General features: G+C 38.4%; 1 protein-coding gene across 1 annotated transcript in view; it reads left to right on the forward strand.

Moving 5' to 3' along the window:
- The window catches only part of LOC308271011 (disks large-associated protein 5-like), a gene marked incomplete at both ends in the record, with an annotated part of 48,285 nt that overhangs the window by 11,956 nt on the left and 13,772 nt on the right, over window positions 1-22,557 (forward strand). The window contains 7 exons of the mRNA XM_080707145.1: window positions 4,168-4,426; window positions 6,018-6,133; window positions 6,771-6,897; window positions 11,497-11,582; window positions 12,263-12,423; window positions 17,330-17,422; window positions 19,946-20,165. Of these exons, the coding sequence (XP_080563271.1) occupies window positions 4,168-4,426; window positions 6,018-6,133; window positions 6,771-6,897; window positions 11,497-11,582; window positions 12,263-12,423; window positions 17,330-17,422; window positions 19,946-20,165 (1,062 nt within the window). The remainder of the gene's footprint in view (window positions 1-4,167; window positions 4,427-6,017; window positions 6,134-6,770; window positions 6,898-11,496; window positions 11,583-12,262; window positions 12,424-17,329; window positions 17,423-19,945; window positions 20,166-22,557) is intronic.

Genomic DNA, 22,557 nt, shown 5'->3' on the forward strand with positions numbered 1-22,557 from the left:
TGAGAAATGAATGGCCCCGATAAATCCCACTTCATCCATTTGGTGAAATACAGGGCAGCTGCTGAGACCACTTAATGACATGGTTCATGATATATGAAGTGGGCAAAGAGGAAAACAGATTAAATTCTGAAGAATAGGATCACAGTTCTGGAAAATAGTATGTGACTATGTGAACACAAAAAAACATGGAAAACATTCTGAAGTCTGACGTCAGTAATGGCATCTCGTGTGATTTGTTTTATTTTTGTTGGCGTTTTTTTGTGTGTGCTTTTCTATATTTTTTCTGTCTATAATAAATAAACATTTGGTATTCAGAGGAAAAAGAAAAAGGTAAAAAATGCCTTTATTGTTTTTGTTTTGTTTGTGGTACTGGAGATTGAACCTGGGAGCATTCTACCTTTGAGCTACACTTCTAGCCCTGCTTTATTGTTTTATTTTAGGCCTCACTAGGTTGATTGGAGTCTCACTCCTTGCTGAGGCTGTCCTCAAATCAGTGATCCTCCTGTCTCAGCCTCCCAAGTACTGGGATTACAGGCATGCCTGGCTTATTTGTTTTGTTTTGAAGTAGCTGGTGTATATTTAGCAGGACATTTTGTTTTTATCCCTTTTTACAGTTGAATTCCATCATAAAAATTCTTTAAGACAAACATTCCTGTTGCCTTTTTTACCTTTCCCAAATTACTTCATACTTTTAATGCAACATTTTATATCAGTCAAAATTGGTAATCTTACTTTGTTTTTATTTAGATCATGAATCAGAAAGGAATGCACCAAATAAAGGAAGACCTGCCCAAAAGGTAAAAACAAAACCTGACAAGGTAGAGTATAAACATGTATTCATTTCTAGGTGCCTTGAAGACTTCATTCCTACTTTGATCAAGTTGAAATCAAGCATATAGAACTACTTAAGAGGTTAGGCCACATATGTTAAAACCTTGAACTAAAAACACAGCTGAGAGGAACCATTATGTGAGAATTAGATAAGAAATAGGATGGAAAAGGGTGCAATGTGTTGACTTTGGATTCAATGACCAGCGGTTGCATCTTGTCTCTGCTTCCAGTTAGCCGCATAATTTGGGGCATGCTATGTCACTGAGTTTCCATCCCTAGAATTCCCTCAGAGTATAGTTGTAAGAATTAACTAATCCAGGCACTGTGACACGCTCCTGTACTCTGAGTACCTGGTAAGCTGAGATGGGAGGATCATAGGTTAGAGGCCAGCCTCAGCAACTTAGCAAGGCCCTGTTTAAAAATAAAATAGGGCACTGGGGTATGGCTTGGGGGCAGAACCCTCCTGGGTTCAATACTTTAAAAAAAAAAAAAATTAGCTGATGTTTCTGAAGGCATCTAGTGTATCTAATAAGGCTCTCCCAAAAAAGGTACTATTTTTTTTTTCCTTTAGTGGTGACACTGGAGAATGAACCTTGGAGCATTTTACCTTTGAATTAAACTGTCAGCCTTATTTTATTTTATTGTGGTACTGGAGATTGAATCCAGGGTCATTCTACCTCTGAGCTATACCCCCAGCCCTATTTTTTCTTTTTACTTTTTTTTTTCTTTTTTTTTTTTTTTTTTTTTTTTTTGCAGAACTGAGGATGGACCTGGGAGCATTCTACCTCCAAGTTACACCCCAGCCCTATTTTTTTATTCTTTATTTTAAAACAGGGTTTCACTGAGTTGTAGAGGGCCTAAGTAGCTGAGGCTGGCTGCAAACCTCTGCTCCTCCTGTCTCAGCCTCCCAAGTACTGTCATTACAAACATGCAGCACCACGCCTGGCTCTGTTTTATTTTAATTTTTTTTTTAAGTGAGGTCTCACTCAGAGGCATTATTTTGAGGACCTGATCTTTTGGTTCATAATTAGTGCTAAAATTATACCTTTAAAAAAAAAAGTTAGGTTGAACAGTAACCAACCTGTCTAGATTATTTTTAAGGATCAAATGTAGATCTTCTAGGAAGGCAGTACAGGGTGAATCGTATAAACCAGCTAGACCATATAGCTCTGCTTTTAAGATTTATTTTCCTCTTAAATATTATCACTGGTGTTTAATGTTATTGCCACACTGGTCTTCAGGATAATGTTGCCACTTAATTCTTTGTCCAGGTCAAAATACCGTGGTTTGAGTTCAGATCTCATTAAAAATAAGAAACTTAAAAAATAAATCAAAGCCAGGTGTGGTGGTGCACACCTGTAATCCCAGCATTTGGGAGGCTGAAACATGAGGATTGTGGTTTGAGGACAGCCTAGCCACTTAATGAGTCCCTTTGCAATTCAGTGAAACCCTGTTTCCAAATAAAGAATAAAAAATAGGGCTGGGGGTGTAGCTCAGAGGTAGAATGCCCCTGGGTTGCGCCCCAAGTTCCGCCAAAAAAAAAAAAAAAACCCAGAAACTTAGGAACCTCCAAAAATTATGTTTAAATACTAAGTAACAAGTTGACCTGGAAGAGCTGAGCATGGTGACATAGGCATGTAATCCCAGTACTTGGAAGGCAGAGACAGGAGGACTGCAGGTTTACAGCCAGCCTCAGCTACTTAGTGAGGCCTTCCACAACTTAGTGAGACCCTGTTTCAAAATAAAAAATAAAATAGAGGGTTTGGGGTATAGCTCAGCAGTAGAATGCCCCTGGGGTCAATCCCTAGTACCACAAAAAGTAATGAATAAATAAATTAATTAATTAATTGACCTGGCAAAGAAAATACCATATTTTGTATGATTTATCTTACTGTGTTACATTGTAACATATTCTTATCATAAGGTTATTATTTTTATATTTTATATATCATCTATTATTTTTTGATACTGAGAATCTAACCCAGGGGCATTCTACATCTGGGATAAACTCCTACCCCTCTTTATTTTTGTTTTTGAAACAGGGTCTTGCTAGGTTACTGAGAGTCTCATAAATTGCTGAGGCTGTCTTCCAACCTGTGATCCTTCTGTCTCATACTCCCAAGTATTAAGATTATAGATGTGTTACCACATCTGGTTTAAGGTTATTTTATTTATTTATTTATTTAAAAAATTTTAAGTTTATTTTAAAAGAGAATTTGGCACCAGACATGGTGACAAACACCTATAATCCCAATACTTGGGAGGTTGAGACAGGAGGATTGCAGATTCTTGATACTTTGTGAGGCCCTCTGCAACTTAATGAGACCTTTTCAAAACAAAAGAATTAAATAGGGCTGGGGAAGTAGAATGCCACTGGGGTCCATCTTCAGTACCACCAAAAAAAAAAAAAGAGAGAAAGGATTTGGTCTCTAATAATAATGTTAGTCCACTAATAAAATACTAAATCCCTTATTTTAAATTAATTGTGATTATCTATGTAAATTTAAGTAAAAAGATATTTGTTAGTTGAATACATTTTCCCTCTTAGTTTTCCTATATTTTAATGTGTTGTAATATGTACAGGGTGTTATTTATTCCTTTGATTAGAATTGGTTCTCTTCCTGGATCATAGTAATGGTTTGTGTCAAAAACAACTGCAGCCAGCCAGGCTACTTAGTGAGGCCCTTTGCAACTCAGTGAGACCCTGTTTCAAAATAAAGATTAAAAAAATAGGGCAGGGGGTATAGTTCGGAGGTCGAATGCCCCTGGGTTCTATCCCCAGCATCCCGGCATGGTGGCGCACGCTTGTAATCTCAGCGCTTGGGAGGCTGAGACAGGAGGATCGCACAGGTTGGAAGCCAGCCTCAGCTACTTAGGGAGGCTCTCAGCAACTTAGTGAGACCCTGTTTCCAAATAAAGTATAAAATAGCTCTGGGAGTGTAGCCCGGAGGTAGAAAAGCCCCTGAATTCTACCCCCAGTACCACAGACAAACAAACAAAAAAGTAAAAAGACTATAAAAAAAAAATAGGGTTGGGGCTGTAGTTTGGAGGTACAGTGCCCCTGGGCTCCATCTCTGTACCGCAAAAAAAAAAAAAAAAAAAAAAAAGATAAAACCATTGCTATGATTCAGAAAGAGAGAGAACCAATGATATATTCCATATATACATTTATATATACATTTTAATTTTATTTGGCTTTGTCTCTCAAATTATGTACCTGCAACATATAGCTCAGTTGTCATATTTTCAAAACTGCAAAAATTGGTTGAACCTATCTCTAGAAGAGAAATTCTTACTTTATTCTGTTTACTTACATCTAGGTCGTTTCTTTTAAAGTTGATAGTGAAGGAAATACTTTGGATTCACAAGCCAGTGCAACCAACGGATTGGATCCAGATGGAGTCTTATCGAATATGGAAAGATTCTCTAAGACAAATCCTATTAAAACCAAAGGAAAGAGTTCGTTTGCACCCAGTGACTTTATGTTTCATCCCCTGGATGGTCTGAAGAGCTATCAAGTAGCACCCATGACTCCCAGAAGTGCCAATGCTTTCTTGACGCCAAGTTATATCTGGAGCCCCCTAAAAACAGAAATGTAAGAATATAATCTTTTTTTTTTTTTTTTTTTTTTTTTTTTTTTTTTTTGGTGGTACTGGGATTCCTGGAAGCCCTTCTACCTCTGGGCTACACTCCCAGACCTATTTTATATTTTATTTGGAAACAGGGTCTCTTACACCAGTTGAGGCTGGCTTCGAACCTGCATGATCCTCCTGTCTCCTCCTCCCAAGCGCGGGAATTACAAGCGTGCGCCACCACGCCAGGCAGAATATAATCTTAAAAATGGAAAAATATGTGTGCGTGTAAACACACACAAATGTACATATAAAATCTTAAAATCTTAGTGAGATTTTGTTTCTTGCTAAGAAAGCTAGTAACAAATCCCTTTTATAGATTTGGCCTGTGATTTTGAATTGGGTTAATTATAATTATTATAATTATAAAAAATTCTTTCAAAAATCATTCTTCAGAAGGCTGTAGTAACATTTTTTTACAGTTTTGCTATTTCCTATGTACTTTTTATTTTCACCAATCTAGGGCTTTTTTTTAAATTTTGCTTTTCATAAGTGGCTTAATTATAACACATATATATTCATTGATATAAAACATGTTACTGGGCCTTTCAAACATGCTAGCAAGGCAAGTGCTCTACCACTGAGCTGCATTCCCCTTTTATATTTTGAGATACAGGGTCTTCCAAAGCAACTGTATTTCAGATGTGTACCACCACACCCAGCAGAAGTAAAATTTTTTACAAAAAGAAAGGCGCCATAAAAATGCTCAGGGCTCGCTGGGCATGGTGGCACATGCTTGTAATCCCAGTACTTGGGAGGCTGAGACAGGATTGCAGATTTGCAGCCAGCCTCACCTATTTAATGAGACCCTGTGCAACTGAGTGAGACCCTGTTTCATAATAAAGAATAAAAATAGGGCTACGGTTCAATCCCTAGTACTTAAAAACAAACAAACAAAAACAGTTCTCAGGGCTTTTTTTAATTTGTTTTTGCCCCTTTTTTTCCCCCCTGAGAGTTACTTTAGGAAAAGTATATCTAACAACAACAAAAAATCATTGATTTGCAAAGTGTGGACTCTTAAAAGAAATGGCAAGGCTGTTTTCAGAGACTAGCTGGCAGCAGAAACAAACAAAAAATAAAACTACTCAGGAGTATCCAAGACTATTAAATGCGTATATTTCATTAAGAAGTCTTCAACATCTTTGCATTTAGCCAGGTGTGATGTTACACTTTATAATCCCAGTACTTGGGAGACTGAGAAAGGAGGATCACAGATTCAAGGACAGCCTCAGCAAGTAGTGAAACCCTGTTGCAAAATAAAATAGGGCTGGAGATGTGGCTTGGAGGTAGAATGCCCTTGGGTTTAATCTTCAGTGCTACACACACACACACACACACACACACACACATATTTTTCCATCTTATTATAATTAATAAAGACAGACCTTCCCATTATAAGTTTTTAAACTTTTTCTCCTTCAGAATATACTTATTTTTTAAAATAGAAACATTTTTATTTATTCCATATTTTTAAAAAGCACCATAATTCTGAAATCTCATAATTAGATATATGGAGTTAATGTTTATGAAGTATATTTTTGCTATTGTTTTTAGAGAGAAGACTCAAGAAGCAACAAAAGAAATCTTGGCACGAAAATCTACCAAGACAATACAGCAAGATTCAGATAAATTACAGTGTTCTTTGGGTTCTCCAACAGTTTTGAATGATGGTATAGTATTTTAATTAAACTTATACTTTTCTGGGTTATGATTAACTAGAGCTTTGTTTAGAGCTCAATTTCACCATATTAGTTCTGATATTTGACCTCAGATTCAGAAGAAATGGGAAAACATGGAGAAAGAATGAAGAATACAGACTGAGGAGATGGAAAAAAATAAAAATTTGAATGTAAATTTAATTTTTTTTTTTTTTTTTTTTTTTTTTTTTTTTGCGGGTCTGGGGGACAGAACCTAGAGGCATTTGATCTCCGAGCTATACCCCCTGCCCAATTTTTAAACAGGGTTTTATTCTTTACTTTGAAACTCACTGAATTGCGGAGGGCCTCACTAAGTAGCTGAGGCTGTCCGTGAACTGAGATCCTCCAGTCTCAGCCTCCCAAAAGCTGGGATTACAAGTGTGAGCCGCCACACCCGGCTTAAATGTAAAATTTCAGTTCACTGGTATTAAGTATATTCAATATGAATAATACTGAGAACCACATTTGAGGAGGTGTGAATGAAATAATTGAGGCAGAAATGAAATTTGTAAATTCAACATTGAAAAAAATTGAAAGATCAAAAAAAATGGGCGGGATATCATTTTAGGAATTGCTGCTTTGAAATTGATATGTACTGTTTAATTTATAGAACATGGCTTAAGTCCAAATGAAGATACTACTACAAATTCAAATGGTCTTTCAAGAAATGAAGTCTCATCACTTGAAATAAATCAGAGTCAGGCATCTCTGCCAGAGCATGATGTGCCATATTTCAGGTCTGTGTGTTTGTTCCTTGCATTAGAATTTTGTATTAATGTGTAGGGGTGTGTATGTGTGTGTTAATGGGAATTGACCCAGGGGCATTCTACCTCTGTGCTACACTCCCAGCCTGATTTTATTCTTTATTTTGAAAAATGCTTATATGTAGACATTTAAAAGCCAAATTAAGCCCGGCGTGGTGGTGCACACTCGTAATCCCAGTCTTTGGGAAGCTTAGAGAAGAGGATCACAGGTTCTCGGCCAGCCTCAGCTACTTAGTGAGGCTCTCAGCAACTTAGTGAGACCCTGTTTTAAAAATAAAGAATATGGCCGGGCATGGTGGTGCATGCTTGTAATCCTAGTACTTGGGAGGCTGAAACAGAAGGATCACACAAGTTTGAAGCCAGCCTCAGCAGCTTAGTGAGGCTCTCAGCAACTTAGTGAGACCCTGTTTCCAAATAAAATATAAAAATAGCTCTGGGGTTATATCCCAGAGGAAGAAGGCCCCAGGGTTCCACTCCCAGTACAAAAAAATAAAATAAAAAAGAATAAAAAATAAGCTGGGCCTGGTGGCGCACGCTTGTAATCCCCACACTTGGGAGGCTGAGACAGGAGGATCGCACAGGTTCGAAGCCAGCCTTAGCTACTTAGTGAGGCTCTCAGCAACTTAGTGAGACCCTGTTTCCAAATAAATATAAAATAGATCTGGGACTAGCCTAGAGGTAGAAAGCCTCTGGGTTCCACCCCCAGTACCACACACACACAAAAAAGACTGGGGGTGTAGCTCGGAGGTAGAATGCCCCTGGGTTCAATTCCCAGTACTGGGGGTGGGGGGTGGCAGATTAAGCTGGTTGGTAGCACAGGTGGTTCCTAATTCAAAGCGTAGGAAAAAGTGTAAGTGAAAAGTTTCCTTCCCAATGCTCCATTGAGAAGGGAGTTACTCTTGGGTGCTATTTATTTCTTACAGATATTTCCAGAGATAAATAATGTATGATGTAGGCAAATATTTTCTCTTTTAAGAAATATAAAGTTTATAGTACACATTTATCATTTTTATTTAATGTTAAATGTTGAAGACATTCTCCATGTATACATGTACATGTGAGTTTGTGTTTAAAGTTGCATAGTACTTAGTTATGGATGCACCACAATTGGTTTAATAAGATTCTCTTGACTATTAACTTTGGGTTCAGTTTGTCACTCTTACAGTCAAGGCTACAAGGAACAGCCTTGTTTACTTTTCAGTTCTCTTTTGTACAAATACATAATCTCAATTTGTATTCCTTCCAGCACTGTATGAGAGTTTCTACTTTTTTTTTTCAATGTAGTATCAATATGTTTGAGCTTTGCCAATCAAATGGCTGAGAACTATTCTCTTACTATAGTTTTAATATTCATTTGTTTATTTTGCAGAGGTGTTTTGTGGTGGGAGGTAATGGAGTTGAATCCAGTTGCATTCTACCTCAGAGCTACCTCTAGCCATTTTGTGTGTGTGTGTGTGTGTGTGGAACTTGGGGTTTAATCCAGAGGTGTTCTTCCTTCGAGCTACATCCCCCCAGCCCTATTTTTTATTCTTTATTTTGAAATAGGGTCTCACTAAGTTGTGGAGGGCTTTACTAAGTACCTGGGGCTGGCCGAGAACCCAGATCCTTCCTTCTCAGCCTCCCAAGTACTGGGATTGCAGTGTGCACCACCATGCTCAGCTTATCCTCTGCCCTTTTTTTTTTTTTTTTTTTTTTTCCCATTATGGGGATTAAACCCAGGGGCATTGTACCTCCAAGCTACATCTCTACCCCTATTCTTTGTTCTTCATTTTGAAATAGGGTCTCACCACATTGTGGAGGGCCTTATGAAGTAGCTGAGGCTAACCTTAAACCTGGGATCCTCCTGTCTTCACCTCCATACTACTGGGATTGCAAGTGTGTGCTACCATGGCTGATCGTTTAGCCCTTTTTGTTATGAAATGGTCTCATTTAGGAATTGCTGCTTTGAAAATTATATGTAATGTTTAATTTATAGAACATAGCTTAAGTCAAAATGAAGATACTTGTAAAAATTCAAATGGCCTTTTAGGTCGTTAGGCTAAGGACCTAAGTTGCAGAGGCTGGCCACAACCACCAACCCCCGTCCCAGCCTCCCACGAGCTGGCATTACAGACAACAGTAGCACACCTGGCTTTATATGCTTGAGAACCACTTTCAGTTTTAGAACATAAAGTTTTAGAATGATATGGGATTTTAGACATTAGCTAGTCTATCGTGTTTTGCAACTGAGTCATTGAGACATTAAGCAGTTTATCCAATATATAATGTCAGAGTAAGCCAGGTCTCCTTTCTCATTAATTCAGTCGTTCTGCTTTTGCCATTGAATATAAACAACTAAGTTTTTGTTTTGAGAAACAAAAACCTTGAGCTAGAGCTGTGTGTGCAGGAGGCCCTAGGTTTGATACTCAACACTACAACAAAAAGAAAAACTCATGTTTTTCCCTGCTGGTATACATTTGGGGTTTTTTGTTTTGTTTTGTTTTGTTTTACTTTTCCCCTCATTTCTGTCAAATATACATAACACAAAATTTGCCCTTTTTTTTTTTTTTTTTTGGTGCTAGGAGTTGAACTCGGGCATTCTACTTCTCAGCTACACTTCCAGACCTATTTTATTTTTTATTTTGAAACAGGGTCTCGCTAAGCTGCTAAGACTATCCTCAATCCTGAGATCCTCCTGTCTCAGCCTCCAAAGTACTGGGATTACAGACGTGCACTACCACACCCAGCTAAAATTTGCTATCTTAATAATGTAAGTGTAAAGTTCAGTCCACTGGAATTAAATATATTCATAGTGTTATGCAACCATCCCTATTATCCATCACCGTAACTCTTTTTATCTTGTTAAACTCAAACTATACCCACTGAACAGTAAATCTCCATTTTCCCCTCCCACAGGCCCTGGCAAGCCCCTTTCTTTCTAGAGTCTTGACTGTGCTGTCATAATATTACTTGGGAAACTGGGATAGGAAGATTGCAGATTGTAGGCCAGCAGCACATGGAAACTTAGACCCTGTTTCAGAATAAAAATATAAATAGGGCTGGTGATGTAGCTCAGTGGCAACCCCTGTGGGAGGCTCAATTCCTAGTACTACAAAAGAAATAAATACATTCATAATTTTAAAAATAGACTCATAACAGTATTTGGCTTTTTGTGATGAGCTTATTTCACGTAGCATAGTGTCCTCAAACTTCGCCCGTGTTGTAGCACACATCAGAATTTTTTTAATTTTTAACCCTGAATACTAATTCTATATTTTGTTTATCCATCTGTCAATGGCTCTTGGGTTGCTTTCATGTTTTAGCTATGAAACTATGAGCAACTGTGAATGAGTGTGTAAATATTTCTTTGAGATCTCACTAAAGTTCTTTCGGGGGTATATACTAAGAAATGAAGTTTCTGGGTCATTTGTAACTCTGTTATTAACATTTTGAGGAGATGCCATATATTTTCCATAGCTTACCATTTATTTATTTATTTATTTATTTATTTATTTATTTATGTGGTACTGGGGGTTGAACCCAGGGAGGTTCTACCTCTGAGCGACACCCCAAGCCCTATTTTTTATTCTTTATTTTGAAGCCGGGTCTCACTGAGTTGCAAAGGGCCTCACTAAGTAGCTGAGGCTGTCCTTGAACTGAGATCCTCCTGTCTCAGCCTCCCAAATGCTGGGATTACAAGTGTGCACCACTGTGCCCAGCTCCATAGCAACTTCCCATTTTATACCCCCCACTGACAGTGCACAAGCGTTTCAGTATTCCTGCATGCTAGGATGCTTTTTTTAGAGAGACAGATTAAACTTTCTTTAGATGTAGGTTTCTCAATCTTAGCCTATTGCCATTTTGGTTTGTGTACTTCTTGTCGTAGGGTGTGTTTTGCTTATTGTAGGATGTTTTGTTGTAGCATTCCTAACAGTAGTGACAATGAAGACAGTCTCTAGACATCCCTGAATATCCAGGAGGGAGCAAAATTGACTCCAGTTGAGGACCATTACCTTTACATAAGCAAAGCCAAATAATTAAAGAGATTCTGTAAGGCCATATAACTGTAATCACAGTCTTGTGGTTTTCGTTTTCACCTTGCTCTTGGCACTTGTGTTAGTCTTAGTTCCATGGGCAATATCAAAGAATCTAATGCGTACTAAGGAATGTTAGACTTTAATCAGCCTTCAGAAATGTTAGCTTGAAAAATAGGTTGTTAGCCCAGCATGGTGGTGCACACCTGTAATTCCCGTACATGAATGGCTGAGACTGGAAGATCACAGGTTCATGGCCAGTCTCCGCAACTTAGTGAAGTACTCCACAACCTAGCTAGACCCTGTTTCAAAAAATAAAATAGGTCTAGGGTATAGTTCAGAAGTAAAATACCCCTGGGTTCAATACCCAGGTTCCCCCCCCGCCCACACACACACACACACACACACACACACACACACAGAGTAAGTTGTTGGCATTATCCATCCAAGATTTAAATACCTTCCTAATATTATGTAACATAGTATAATAATACTAATACTGATACTAGTGTGGGAAACACTTGTAAAACTGAAATATATCTATATATCGTAACTTTAGAAATATCCTGCAGTTGGAAACTGAGAAATTAACTTCATACTGCCTTGAGTGGGACAGAAAGCTTGAATTGGACATTCCAGACGATGGTGAGAGAATATTTATAATTGTGGATGTCTTAGCTTTCTTTCTTTTCATATAGTTAGATTCATCTGAAACATGTAAATTTAATATTGTCCTACTTTATCATTTCATTATTACCCAGAATAGCAAAGTTTTCATTTCTAAACCTGTGTTTTGTCATATATTTGTGCTAAAATAGTTTAAGACTTTGTGTTTTATTACTAGATTTTTAAATATGATTTTATGATTGATGTCAATATCCAGTATTAATTGTACAAAAATAATTTATGAATGAAAATTAATGAAAGCAAGATGGAAAAGATTTTTTGAAAAGTGACTTCATCTTATTTGGTAAAACTATTTAGAAAAAAAAATCATTTGTAGATTCAGTATGAAGTCCATCTTAAATAGATATTTATGGTTCGATGAGTTGTTTCAGATTGAACTCTAAAATACGAAGAAAAGCAATAGACATATGAGTTTAACATTACTAATTACTAATTACTAATAGGGATCAAAACAAATATTTAATGCTCTGAATTTGTATGACAAAATTTTATGGTAGATTTTGTTGTTGTTGTTTTGCTTTTAAGAATTTGATTCGAAATACCCTAGAATATTTGTCATGGAATTTTATCACTTGATTGGTTTGCTATAGAGGTCCTGTTTTGTCTTTTAACTTTTAAAAACTTTTTATCTCCTTTAGCTAAAGATCTTATTTTCACAGCAGTTGGCCAAACAAGACTCCTTATTAAGGAAAGATTCAAACAGTTCGAAGAACTGGTGAATGATTGTGAATATAAAAGAGGTGAAAAGGAGACAACCTGTACAGATCTGGATGGCTTTTGGGATATGATTGGTTTTCAGGTACATGGTCAAGTATTTTGAACATAACTTTTACTGTGGATGGAACCCAGGGTCATTCTACCTCTGAGCCACACCCCCAGCCCTATTTTATTTTTTATTTTTTATTTTGAAACGGTCTCACTGAGTTGCAAAGGGCCTCACTAAGTAGCTGAGGCTGTCCGCAAACCATGATCCACCTGTCTCAGCCTCCCAGATGTTGAGATTACAAGTGTGCGCCACCATACCCGACTCAAACATAAGAACTTTAAAATTTTTAAAAAGTGGAGTAACAGAGGCAGGTGTAATGGCACACACCTGTGATCTCAGGACTTGGGAAGCTGAGACAGAATTGGGAGTCAAGGCTAGCCTCAGCAACTTAGTAAGACCATGTTTGAAGAAAAGAAAAAAGAAAAAGAAGGGCAAGTGGTAGCTCAGAGGTAGAATGCAAATTTAATCCATAGTACTCCCCCACCCAAAAATCAAAGTAACAGTGGTAAAATGGGGGAATAGTAGCTGCTTACATACCTTTAATATTGAGATGTTAGAATAACTCAAACTGTAAGCACTATCTAAATTTTATGATTGTTTCCTACCCCCATATTGTCAGGATAATTTCTGCATGAATTGGAAATTGAAATGATACTCAACTCTTGAACAATCTGTACTGATTCTACATGTGAAAAACGAGTCAATCTATAGTACTTTAGTGGAACTAGCAGTTATTAAATTCCTTTTGTTTGCCCAGCATTGTATTAGTTGATAAACACACACACACACACACACACACACACACACACACACACACACACATTCTCTGTCTTGGAGCAGTTTGTAGTTTGATTTTATGTATCTATATTTATTTCTGCGCCCCTCCTGGAGGCAGTATCACCCATTCTCAGAGCCTATGGAAAATGTACAGAAGATTGTACTGCCATTTTATATAAGGGACTTGACTACCTGAGAGGCTTTTTTTGGTTTTGTTTTCTAGTGCTAGGGATAAACCTAGGGTGTTGCAGATTCCAGGAAAGTGGGCTACTACTGAGCTGCACTCCCAGCCCAATTCCCCAAGGATGCTGAGGGGCCACTGTATATGAATGTATCTATTCACCAGTTGATGGACACTTATATTGTTTCCATTCTTTGGTGATTATGAATAATATATAAATATTTACATACAAATATTATTTGTGAGCTGGGCATGATGGCTTATGCTTGTAATTTCAGTACTTGGGAGACTGAAACAAAAAGAGTGCAGGTTTGAGGTTAGCCTCAGCAAATTGTAAGATTCTCATCAACCAAGTGTAGCTTGAAGGTACACTATGCCCCTGGATTCAAACCCTAGTACCACAAAACAAAAACAAATACTAGTGTGTTGATAATTCTTATTGTTGTGTGTGTGGTACTGAGGATTGAACTCAGGGGCATTCCACCTGAAAGCTATACCCCTAGCCCTATTTTTTATTTTTATTTTGAAACAAAAGTCTAATTAGGTTGAGAAAAGTCTCTACTTGCTGAGACTGTCGGACCTACAATTTTCTTGTCTCAGGCTCCCAAGTACTGGGATCACAGACATGTGCCACCACACCTGGCTTGTTCTGTCAATGACTTTATTTCTCTTGGGTAAATAACTATATATTGCCAGATCATGTACTATATTTATATTTAACTTAAGAAACTACCAAAATGTTCTCCAAAGCAATTATGCATGGAGAAAAGCATTCTCGTCAATAGTTTGAGTGTTCTGTTTTTCCAGATCCTCACAAATACTGTCTCTAAGCACAGATAGATCCAACCCAACAGCAGTACCTTTTTTTTTTTTTTTTTTAAATGATACTGGGGATTGAATCCAAGAGCTTTCTACCTCCATGCTATACTCTCAGCTGTATTTTATTTTTCTTTTTAAATAGGTTCTCCCTAGGTTAATGAGAGTATTACTACTTGCTGAGGCTGTCCTCCAACCTGTGATCTTCCTGTCTTCAGCCTCCCAAGTACTGGGATCACAGATGTATGCCACCATGCCTGGCTGATTTCTAGGCTTTTAAAAACAATTTTAGGCCAGGCATGGTGGCGCCTGCCTGTATAATACTAGTACTTGGGAGCCTGAGACAGGAGGATGACAGGTTGGCAGCCAGCCTCAGCAATTTAGCTAGGTCCTCCACAACTTAGGTCCTTCCTGTTTCAAAATAAAAAAATAAAATAGTGCCAGGCATGGTGGCACATGCTTGTAATCTCAGTAGTTGAGAGGCAGAGACAGGAAGGTCACAGGTTTGAGGATAGCCTCAGCAACTTAGAGAGGCCCTCAGCAATTTAGTGAGACCCTGCTTCCAAATAAAAAAATAAAATAAGGTTGGGTGTAACTCAGAGGTAGAATGCCCCTGGCTTCAATTCTCAGTATCACAATCAATTAAGTAATTAATTGATTGAATTAAATAAAATGTGTATGGGGTATAGCTCAGAAGTAGAATCCCTCTGAATCTACTTCCAGTATTAAATAAATAGATAGGACTGCTATGTAGAATAGAGGTAGAATGGCCCTGGGTTTAGTCCCCAGTATTACACCCACAAAGAAAAAGAAATATATCTCATAGCCTTCTTTGCATTTCTCTAATGAGTAGTGATGTTAACCAACTTTTTTTTTCCTCATGGTACTGGAGATGTAATCATCTTTTTGAAACAGGGTCTCACTGAGTTGCAAAGGGCCTTGCTAAGTAGCTGAGGCTTTTCGTTACTGCAGTCCTCCTGCCTCAGTGTCCCAAATGTTGAGATTACAAGTGTGCGCCATCATGCCCAGCAGTTAACCAACTTTTTTCCCAGGCCTTTTAACCATTCGCATATCTGTGTGTGTGTGTGTGTGTGTGTGTGTGTGTGTGTGTGTGTGTGTGTGTGTGTGTGTTGGCTTGCTTGCTTATTTGTTTGGGCAGTACTAGGTATTGAACCCAAGGCCTTCCACATGCTAGCCAAGCACTCCACTCCTGAGCTTTTCCCCCAGCTTTTTAATTTTGAGACAATCTTGCTAAGTTACCCAGGAATATAGCTCAGCGATAAAGGGCATAATTGCCATGCAAGAGGCCCTGAGTTTGATCTCCAGCACCAGAAAAAAGAAAAATAAGAAAATGAACAACTCAATTAAAAAATGGGCAAAAGACCTGAACAGATGCTTCACCAAAGAAGAAAAACAGATGGTGAATAAGCAAAAGATATACGTCTCAACATCATATGTCATTAAGGAATTGCAGATTCAAACAATGAGATCCTATTATATACCTATTAGAATGGCAGAAAATTTAAAACACTGACAATACCAAACGCTGGTGAGGAAGCAACAGGATGTGGAGCAACAGGAACTCTCCGTCGTTGCTGTGAGAATGCGAAGTAGCGCATCCATTTTGGGAGACAGTTTGGCAGTTTCTTGTAAAACTAAACATACTCTTACCATATGGTTTAGCAATTGTAGTCCTTGGCATTTACCCAAATGAGTTGAAAACTTATGTCCGTATGAAAATCTACACGGGAATGTTTATAACAGCATTATTCATAACCACAAAAAGTTGAAAGCAACCAAAATGTCCTTAAGTAGGGGAATGCATAAATAACTCTTTAAATTTTTTTAAATGTTGTGTTCATATCATGTAATTTTATTTATTCATTCATTCATTCATTTTTGTGATACTGGGGATGGAACCCAAAGGCATTCTATCTTAGCGTTACATCCCCCAGTCCAATTTTATTTGAAAACAAGGTCTCACTAGGTTGATGAGAGTCTCATTACTTGCTGAAGTTGTCCTCAAATCTGCAATCCCAAGTACTGGGATTACAGGCGTGCTCCACCACACCCAGCCCATATCATGTAATTTTAGAAATGAAAGGATTTAGAATATTTTTCCTACCATTTCAGTGATCAAGCATAATCTAGGTCATGTATGAATGTATCACTTTGAATCTCATTGTGTTGTATAATTAAAATGTGCCAATAAAAGCATAAAAAAATTTAGGACAGTTATCCATATATGACATCCTTTTTGAGATTTTGGAGATTTTTGTCATACCAAAAATAATAATGAGCAATTTTATATAGTATTTTATTTATAATTATTGTTTTGCGGTGGTCCTATAGATTGAGTCCAATGGGGCGCCATCTCTGAGCTATACCCCCAGCTTTTTTCCCCCAAATGTTTTATTTTGAAGCAGGGTCTCACTGAGTAGCTGAGGTTGTCCTCATACCTGTGAGCCTCCTGTCTCAGCCTCCCAAGTACTGAGATTATAGGTATGCACCACCACTCTTAATTTGAACACTAAATTAAGAATATCACTTTTGAGTGCACGTATACACCTGTAATCTGAGCTACTCAAGAGGCTGATGCGTGGTGGGGCATGCTTGTAATCCCAGCGATTGAGTCTAGGAGTATAGCCTGGAGGTAGAAAAGCCCCTGGGTTTCACCCTCAGTACCACACACACACAAAGCTGGGTGTGGTGGTTCACACTTGTAGTCCCAGCATTTGGAGTAAGATTGGAGGATCCTGGTTCACGGACAGCCTCAGCTACTAAGGCCCTTTGCAACTAACTCAGTGAAACCCTGTTTCAAAATAAAGAATAAAAAATAGGGCTGGGGGGTGTACTAGAATGCCTCTGGGTTCCATCCCTAGTACCTCTGGGTTAGAGGTGCAACTCAGAGGTAGAATGCCCCTGGGTTCAATCTCCAGTACCAAAAATTAAAAAATAAAAATGACAAGGGCTGGGGATGTAGCTCAGTGGCAGAGCACCCCAAGTTCAATCTCCAGTACTACAAAAAAATTTTCAGTGTATTTTTAATGGCTCAACAGTTCCCAGTCACCAGTTTCCATTTTTGTTTGAAGTTTCAATTCAGTAGTTTGTAACTTTAATATGGTTAACATGAATCTGATAAACTTGGGCTTTATTTATTAATAGATAGAAGATGTAAAACAGAAATTCAACAATCTGATGAAATTAGAGGATTCTGGGTGGCAAAACAATCATAACACAAACAAAAAAGTTATAAAGGTAAGTTTGGACTTGAAATAAAAAGTTACTATATAGACTCTTCTACTGTAATTGAATTTTGTGTATAAGTTTTTAGATTTTTCATTTTACAAAGTAAATTTCATGTATTACTTACAACTTCCTAATAGCCTTTGATGAAAGAGCCAGGAAATGATCAAAATGTAGGGTGTTTATTTCTGAGAACAAAGTATGTGCTATGGTTGAATTGGGGCTCCCAGGTGGCTTTAAGATACCAGGAGGTGGATACCTGAGTGGAGGTTTTATCTTTAACCTGTCCTTGTGTATTTGGTTGCAGTAGTAATAATAATATATGATGCTTTGTGTGTGCCAAATATCATTCCTATTTATTTATTTAGTGGTACTGGGTATGGAACTTTGGATTCCATACCCGGGAACTGAGTTCTGAAGGGCCTCATTAAGTAGCTGAGGCTGTCTGCGAACCGCAATCCTCCGGTCTCCACCTCCCGAATAGGTGCGCCACCACGCCCGGCTTCCAAGTACTTTATATGTATTAACTCATTTAATCCTTAAAACAATCCTATGACATGGGTGCTGTTGTTCCCATTTTATGAAAAAGGGATCTGAGCCCCAGGAATATTAGTCACTTGCCTGAAGTGGAGCTGGATTCAGGCCAGACTTTCTTTTTCTAAAATAACCTGATCCATAAGCAGTTGACTTTGTTTCATATGCTTTTTTTATATGATAGACTCATTTTTGTGGTAATTGGGATGGAGCCCTCCAGGGGCCTTCTGCCTTCAGACTACACCCACAGCCCTATTTTGTATTTATTTTTTATTTCATTTTTTGCGATACTGGGGATAGAACTCAGGGTCTTTCTACCTCCGAGCTATTTTTTATTTGGAAATAGAGTCTTACTAAGTTGCTGAGGCCTGCTTCGAACCTGCAATCCTCCTGTCTCAGCATCACAAGTACTAGGATTACAGGCATGCACCACTACACCTAGTGCATGTTTATTACTTAGTACCTAGTCCTAGAAATATTAATATTATCATTGATGAAGCTAATTGATGGCTGCATCATGAGAGGATCTTGTAATTCTGCTTATTGTCACCAGATGTCTCTCTCCTTCTACTTTAAGTTATAGGCTACTATTGCTTGTTTTGGGTTTTCTTGGGGTTTGGGTTTTGTTTGTTTGTTTTGCATTGCTGGGGAGAGAACATGAGGCCCTGTGGATACTAGGCAAGTGCTCTAGCAGGAGCTATACTTTCCAGCCCTTACAGACTACTGTTAAGATGATCAAACAAGTAAAATAAAACCAATTTTATTTGTATTTTGATACCACTCTTATTCATTCAGTTAGCCTTACTTTCCCCCTGTTTTCTTCAGTGTTTAGATGTGTTTATGTCTTACCTTTGTTTACAAACACACCAGCCAATTTGTGGTGCTTCCCTCTAATCCTTTATATTGCCCTCTTTGTTCCCCTCTCTTTCCTCCCAATAATATTCAAGCATCCTGAAAATGTTACCTCTCTCTCTACTATTTTGTTTCCTGTTTGTCTCCAACTTATTGGTATTCAATTTCATCCCTCCTTACTCCTCTAGAACAGTTATTATAAACACTATTGATCTATGGGTTACTGAAGTTATTAATATTTAATTTATAAAATCTAACAACTCTAGTATAGTATTAAATAGTCTCCTCCCTCCTCTCTTTCTTGAAATTATATTCTGTTGATTTTCTTCTTACCCCTCTGCCCATTCTTCAGTCGTGTTTGCAAGTTTGTTTTTCTATTATCCCCGCCCGGCCCCCGCCAAACCCCCATGCCTTTCTATTTTCAGTGCTGGGAATTGAGCCCTGCCCTTGTTTGTGCTAGTCAGGATCTATACCACTACATCTCCAGCCTCTCCTGTGAAATACCAACCCAGTTTTCACTTCAGTGATTCTCACATTTGTATTTCAGACCATACTTACTGCACAACTTTTTTTACACACAAACGTGATAGATAAATGATGAGTGTATGACATATTTTATGTGTACTTTGTTTTTCTTTTCTTTTTTTTCTTTCTTTTTTTTTTTTTTTTTTGGTGGTACTGGGGTTCCTGGAAGCCCTCCTTCCTCCGGGCTACACTCCCAGACCTATTTTATATTTTTGAAACAGGGTCTCTTACGCCAGCACGGCTGGCTTCGAACCTGCGCGATCCTCCTGTCTCCGCCTCCCAAGCGCGGGGATTACAAGCGTGCGCCACCACGCCCGGCTTTTCTTTTCATTTTTAAAAATTAAAATTTAAGCCAGGTGTGGTGGCGCAGGCTTGTAATCCCAGCATTTGAGAGGCTGAAACCAGAGGATTGCAGTTCAAGGACAGCCACAGTTACTGCTTAGTGAGGCCTTTTGCAACTCAACAAGACCCGGTTTCCAAATAAAGAATAAAAAATCGGGCTAAGAGTGTAGCTCAAGAATGCCCCTGGGTTCCATCCCCAGTATCACAAAATAAAATAAAATAAAATTGAAAACTATTTTTTCATAAGATGGCTTTAATAAATATAATAATTTCTCTTTGCAGAAAAAACCTGTCGCCAGTACAGCAAGTAAACCAAAACAAGATGATGGTGGAAGGATGGCAGCTAGAAATCGCCTTGCTGCCATAAAAAATGCAATGAGAGAGAAAATGAAGCAGGAGGAACATACCAAGGCAACAGGTGCCGCGGTATCAAGAGAAGTTGACAAAATAGTATTTGATGCCGGGTTTTTCAGAGTGGAGAGTCCTGTCAGATCCTTCTCAGGTTAGCTTTCACCTTTTGGTTAAGTCACTGGCTCTTCAAAGATAAGGATAGTGGTGGAAGCTAGAGAAGTAAAGTGATTTTCTTCAGGTCAGTTAGAAGTTGAGTCAGAATCACATGCAGAGGAAATTGGGTAGCAAACCTTAACACTTCTTTAGTCGTACTTTAAAGTTTATGGAAGGCAGACTTGTTTTCGTTTTTATTAGAGTTAAAAGTTTTACTCATGTCTTTTTGAAAAATAGTAAATGTACTAATTTTCTAATTTTAAAATATTGTATTAAGCCAGGCATGGTGGCATGTGTTCATAATCCCAGGCTAAGACAGGAGGATTGCAGGTTCATGGCCAGACTCAGCTACTTAGTAAGGCCCTCTGAAAGTTTAGTGAGATCCTGTTTCTAAATAAAAAGTAAGATAGGTCTGGGAGTGTAGTTCAGAGGTAGAAAGCCTCTGGGTTCAAGCCCTAGTACCACAAATAAAATAAAATCTTAAGGGCCGAGGATGTAGCTCAGTGGTAGAGCTCATATCTAGCATTTAAGAGGTCCTGAGTTCAATTCCTAGCACCAAGAACTAAACAAAAAATAAAATATACTAGTGAAATCGGGGGTTATTTTGTGTGTGTGGTGCTTAGGGTTGAACCCAGGGCCTCACACATGCAAGGCAAGTGTTCTACCACTGAACTATATCCCCAGCCCCTGAAATCAGGTTTTAATGCTTAAGGAGATCGTGAATTTCCAGCCACTTTTCAGTAGCAGTTTTTCATAGATTACTCATTAAATATATTTATCTCAGTTGAAATTATGTATAAGCCACAGGTATCCACTAGGAAGCCTGTGTCCAATTGGATATTGTGTGTGCGTGTATGTGTGTTACTAGGGATTGAACCCAGCATTTTACCTTTAAACTACACCCCTAGCTCAATTTTATTTCTTATTTGGAAACAGAGTCTCACTAGGTTGATGAGAGTCTCACTACTTGCCAAGACTCTCCTTGAACCTGTGATCCTCCTATAAGCCACCCAATACTAGGATTTTTTTTTTTCTCATTTTTTTTTCAGTACTAGGGATGGAACCCAGGGGCACTGTACATCCGACCTACATCCCCAGCTCTATTTTTTAGTCTTTTTATTTTTGGAACAGGATCTCACTGAGTTGCAAAGGGCCTTGCTAAGTAGCTGAGGCTGTGAACTGCCATCCTCCAGTCTCAGCCTCCTGAATGCTAGGATTACAAGCACGCACCACCACACCCAGCTCGCTAGAATGTTTTCTAAAAGTAAACCCCTACTTCTCTCTAATACATGCTATCAGATATTTTTATTAAAATATAAATAAAGCACAAATATATTAAGCCTCCTGTTTTAGGTACAAAGGCTGGCGTGACTTTGATTTGTTTTCTTTAAGCAGTTGTGCTCTGGATACCCAGGCATCTCCTCCACTGTTAATAGCATGGCCCCTGGCTACTTTTCAAGGATCCTAGTGGCTTCTCTCTCTTTTCTTCTTTATACCTGGTTCAGGTCTTACGATCTTTTAAAACTGACTTTCAGTTACAAAGTACAGTTTATGTGAGTCTTGTTAACATATAGTCCTTATAGAAGCTCCTCTCCTCCCATTTGCCAACCCCTAGAGACAATCCTTTCCATTCTTATTGGAATCTTTTGTTGTTTAACACCATCTCTCTAAATAAGGCCTTTTTTCTCTCTTTCTCTTTCTCATGGGGATGGAACCCAGGGGCATTGTGCCATGGAGCTACACGCCCAGCCCTGTTTATTTTAGTCTCTTTATTTCTTGAAACAGGATCTCACTGAGTTGTGAAGGGCCTTTTTTTTTTTTTTTTTTTTTTTTTTTGGTGGTACTGGGGTTCATGGAAGCCCTTCTACCTCAAGGCTACACTCCCAGACCTATTTTAAATATTTTTATTTGGAAACAGGGTCTCTTAAGCCAGCACGGCTGGCTTTGAACCTGCGCGATCCTCCTGTCTCCGCCTCCCAAGCGCGGGGATTACAAGCGTGCGCCACCATACCGGTTGCAAAGGGCCTTATTAAGTAGCTGAGGCTGTCTGCAAACTGGAACTGTGATCCTCCAGTCTCCGCCTCCCGAATGCTGGGAGTACTGGGATTACAAGCGTGTGCCACCACGCCTGGCTAAGGCTTTGTTGTTTAAAACATATTTTTCTTCTGGTAGATTTGTTATCTTTCCTTCCTGTACTTATTATTTTCTTTATCTAAGAGGATTTCTTCAACTTAGAAAAGGCTTTTTTTGTTATTTTATTCTTTGAGACAGAGTCTCACTAAGCTGCCTTGAACTGTCTTCCTCCTGCCTCAGCCTCCTGGGGTTACTGGGTTTACAGGCATGTACCACCAGCCTGACTCGGTTTCCTAACTGTGACACTAGCTATCATG

Source organism: Muscardinus avellanarius (genome assembly GCF_963383645.1).
Source record: "Muscardinus avellanarius genome assembly, chromosome: 12".
Taxonomy (NCBI): Eukaryota; Metazoa; Chordata; class Mammalia; order Rodentia; family Gliridae; genus Muscardinus; species Muscardinus avellanarius.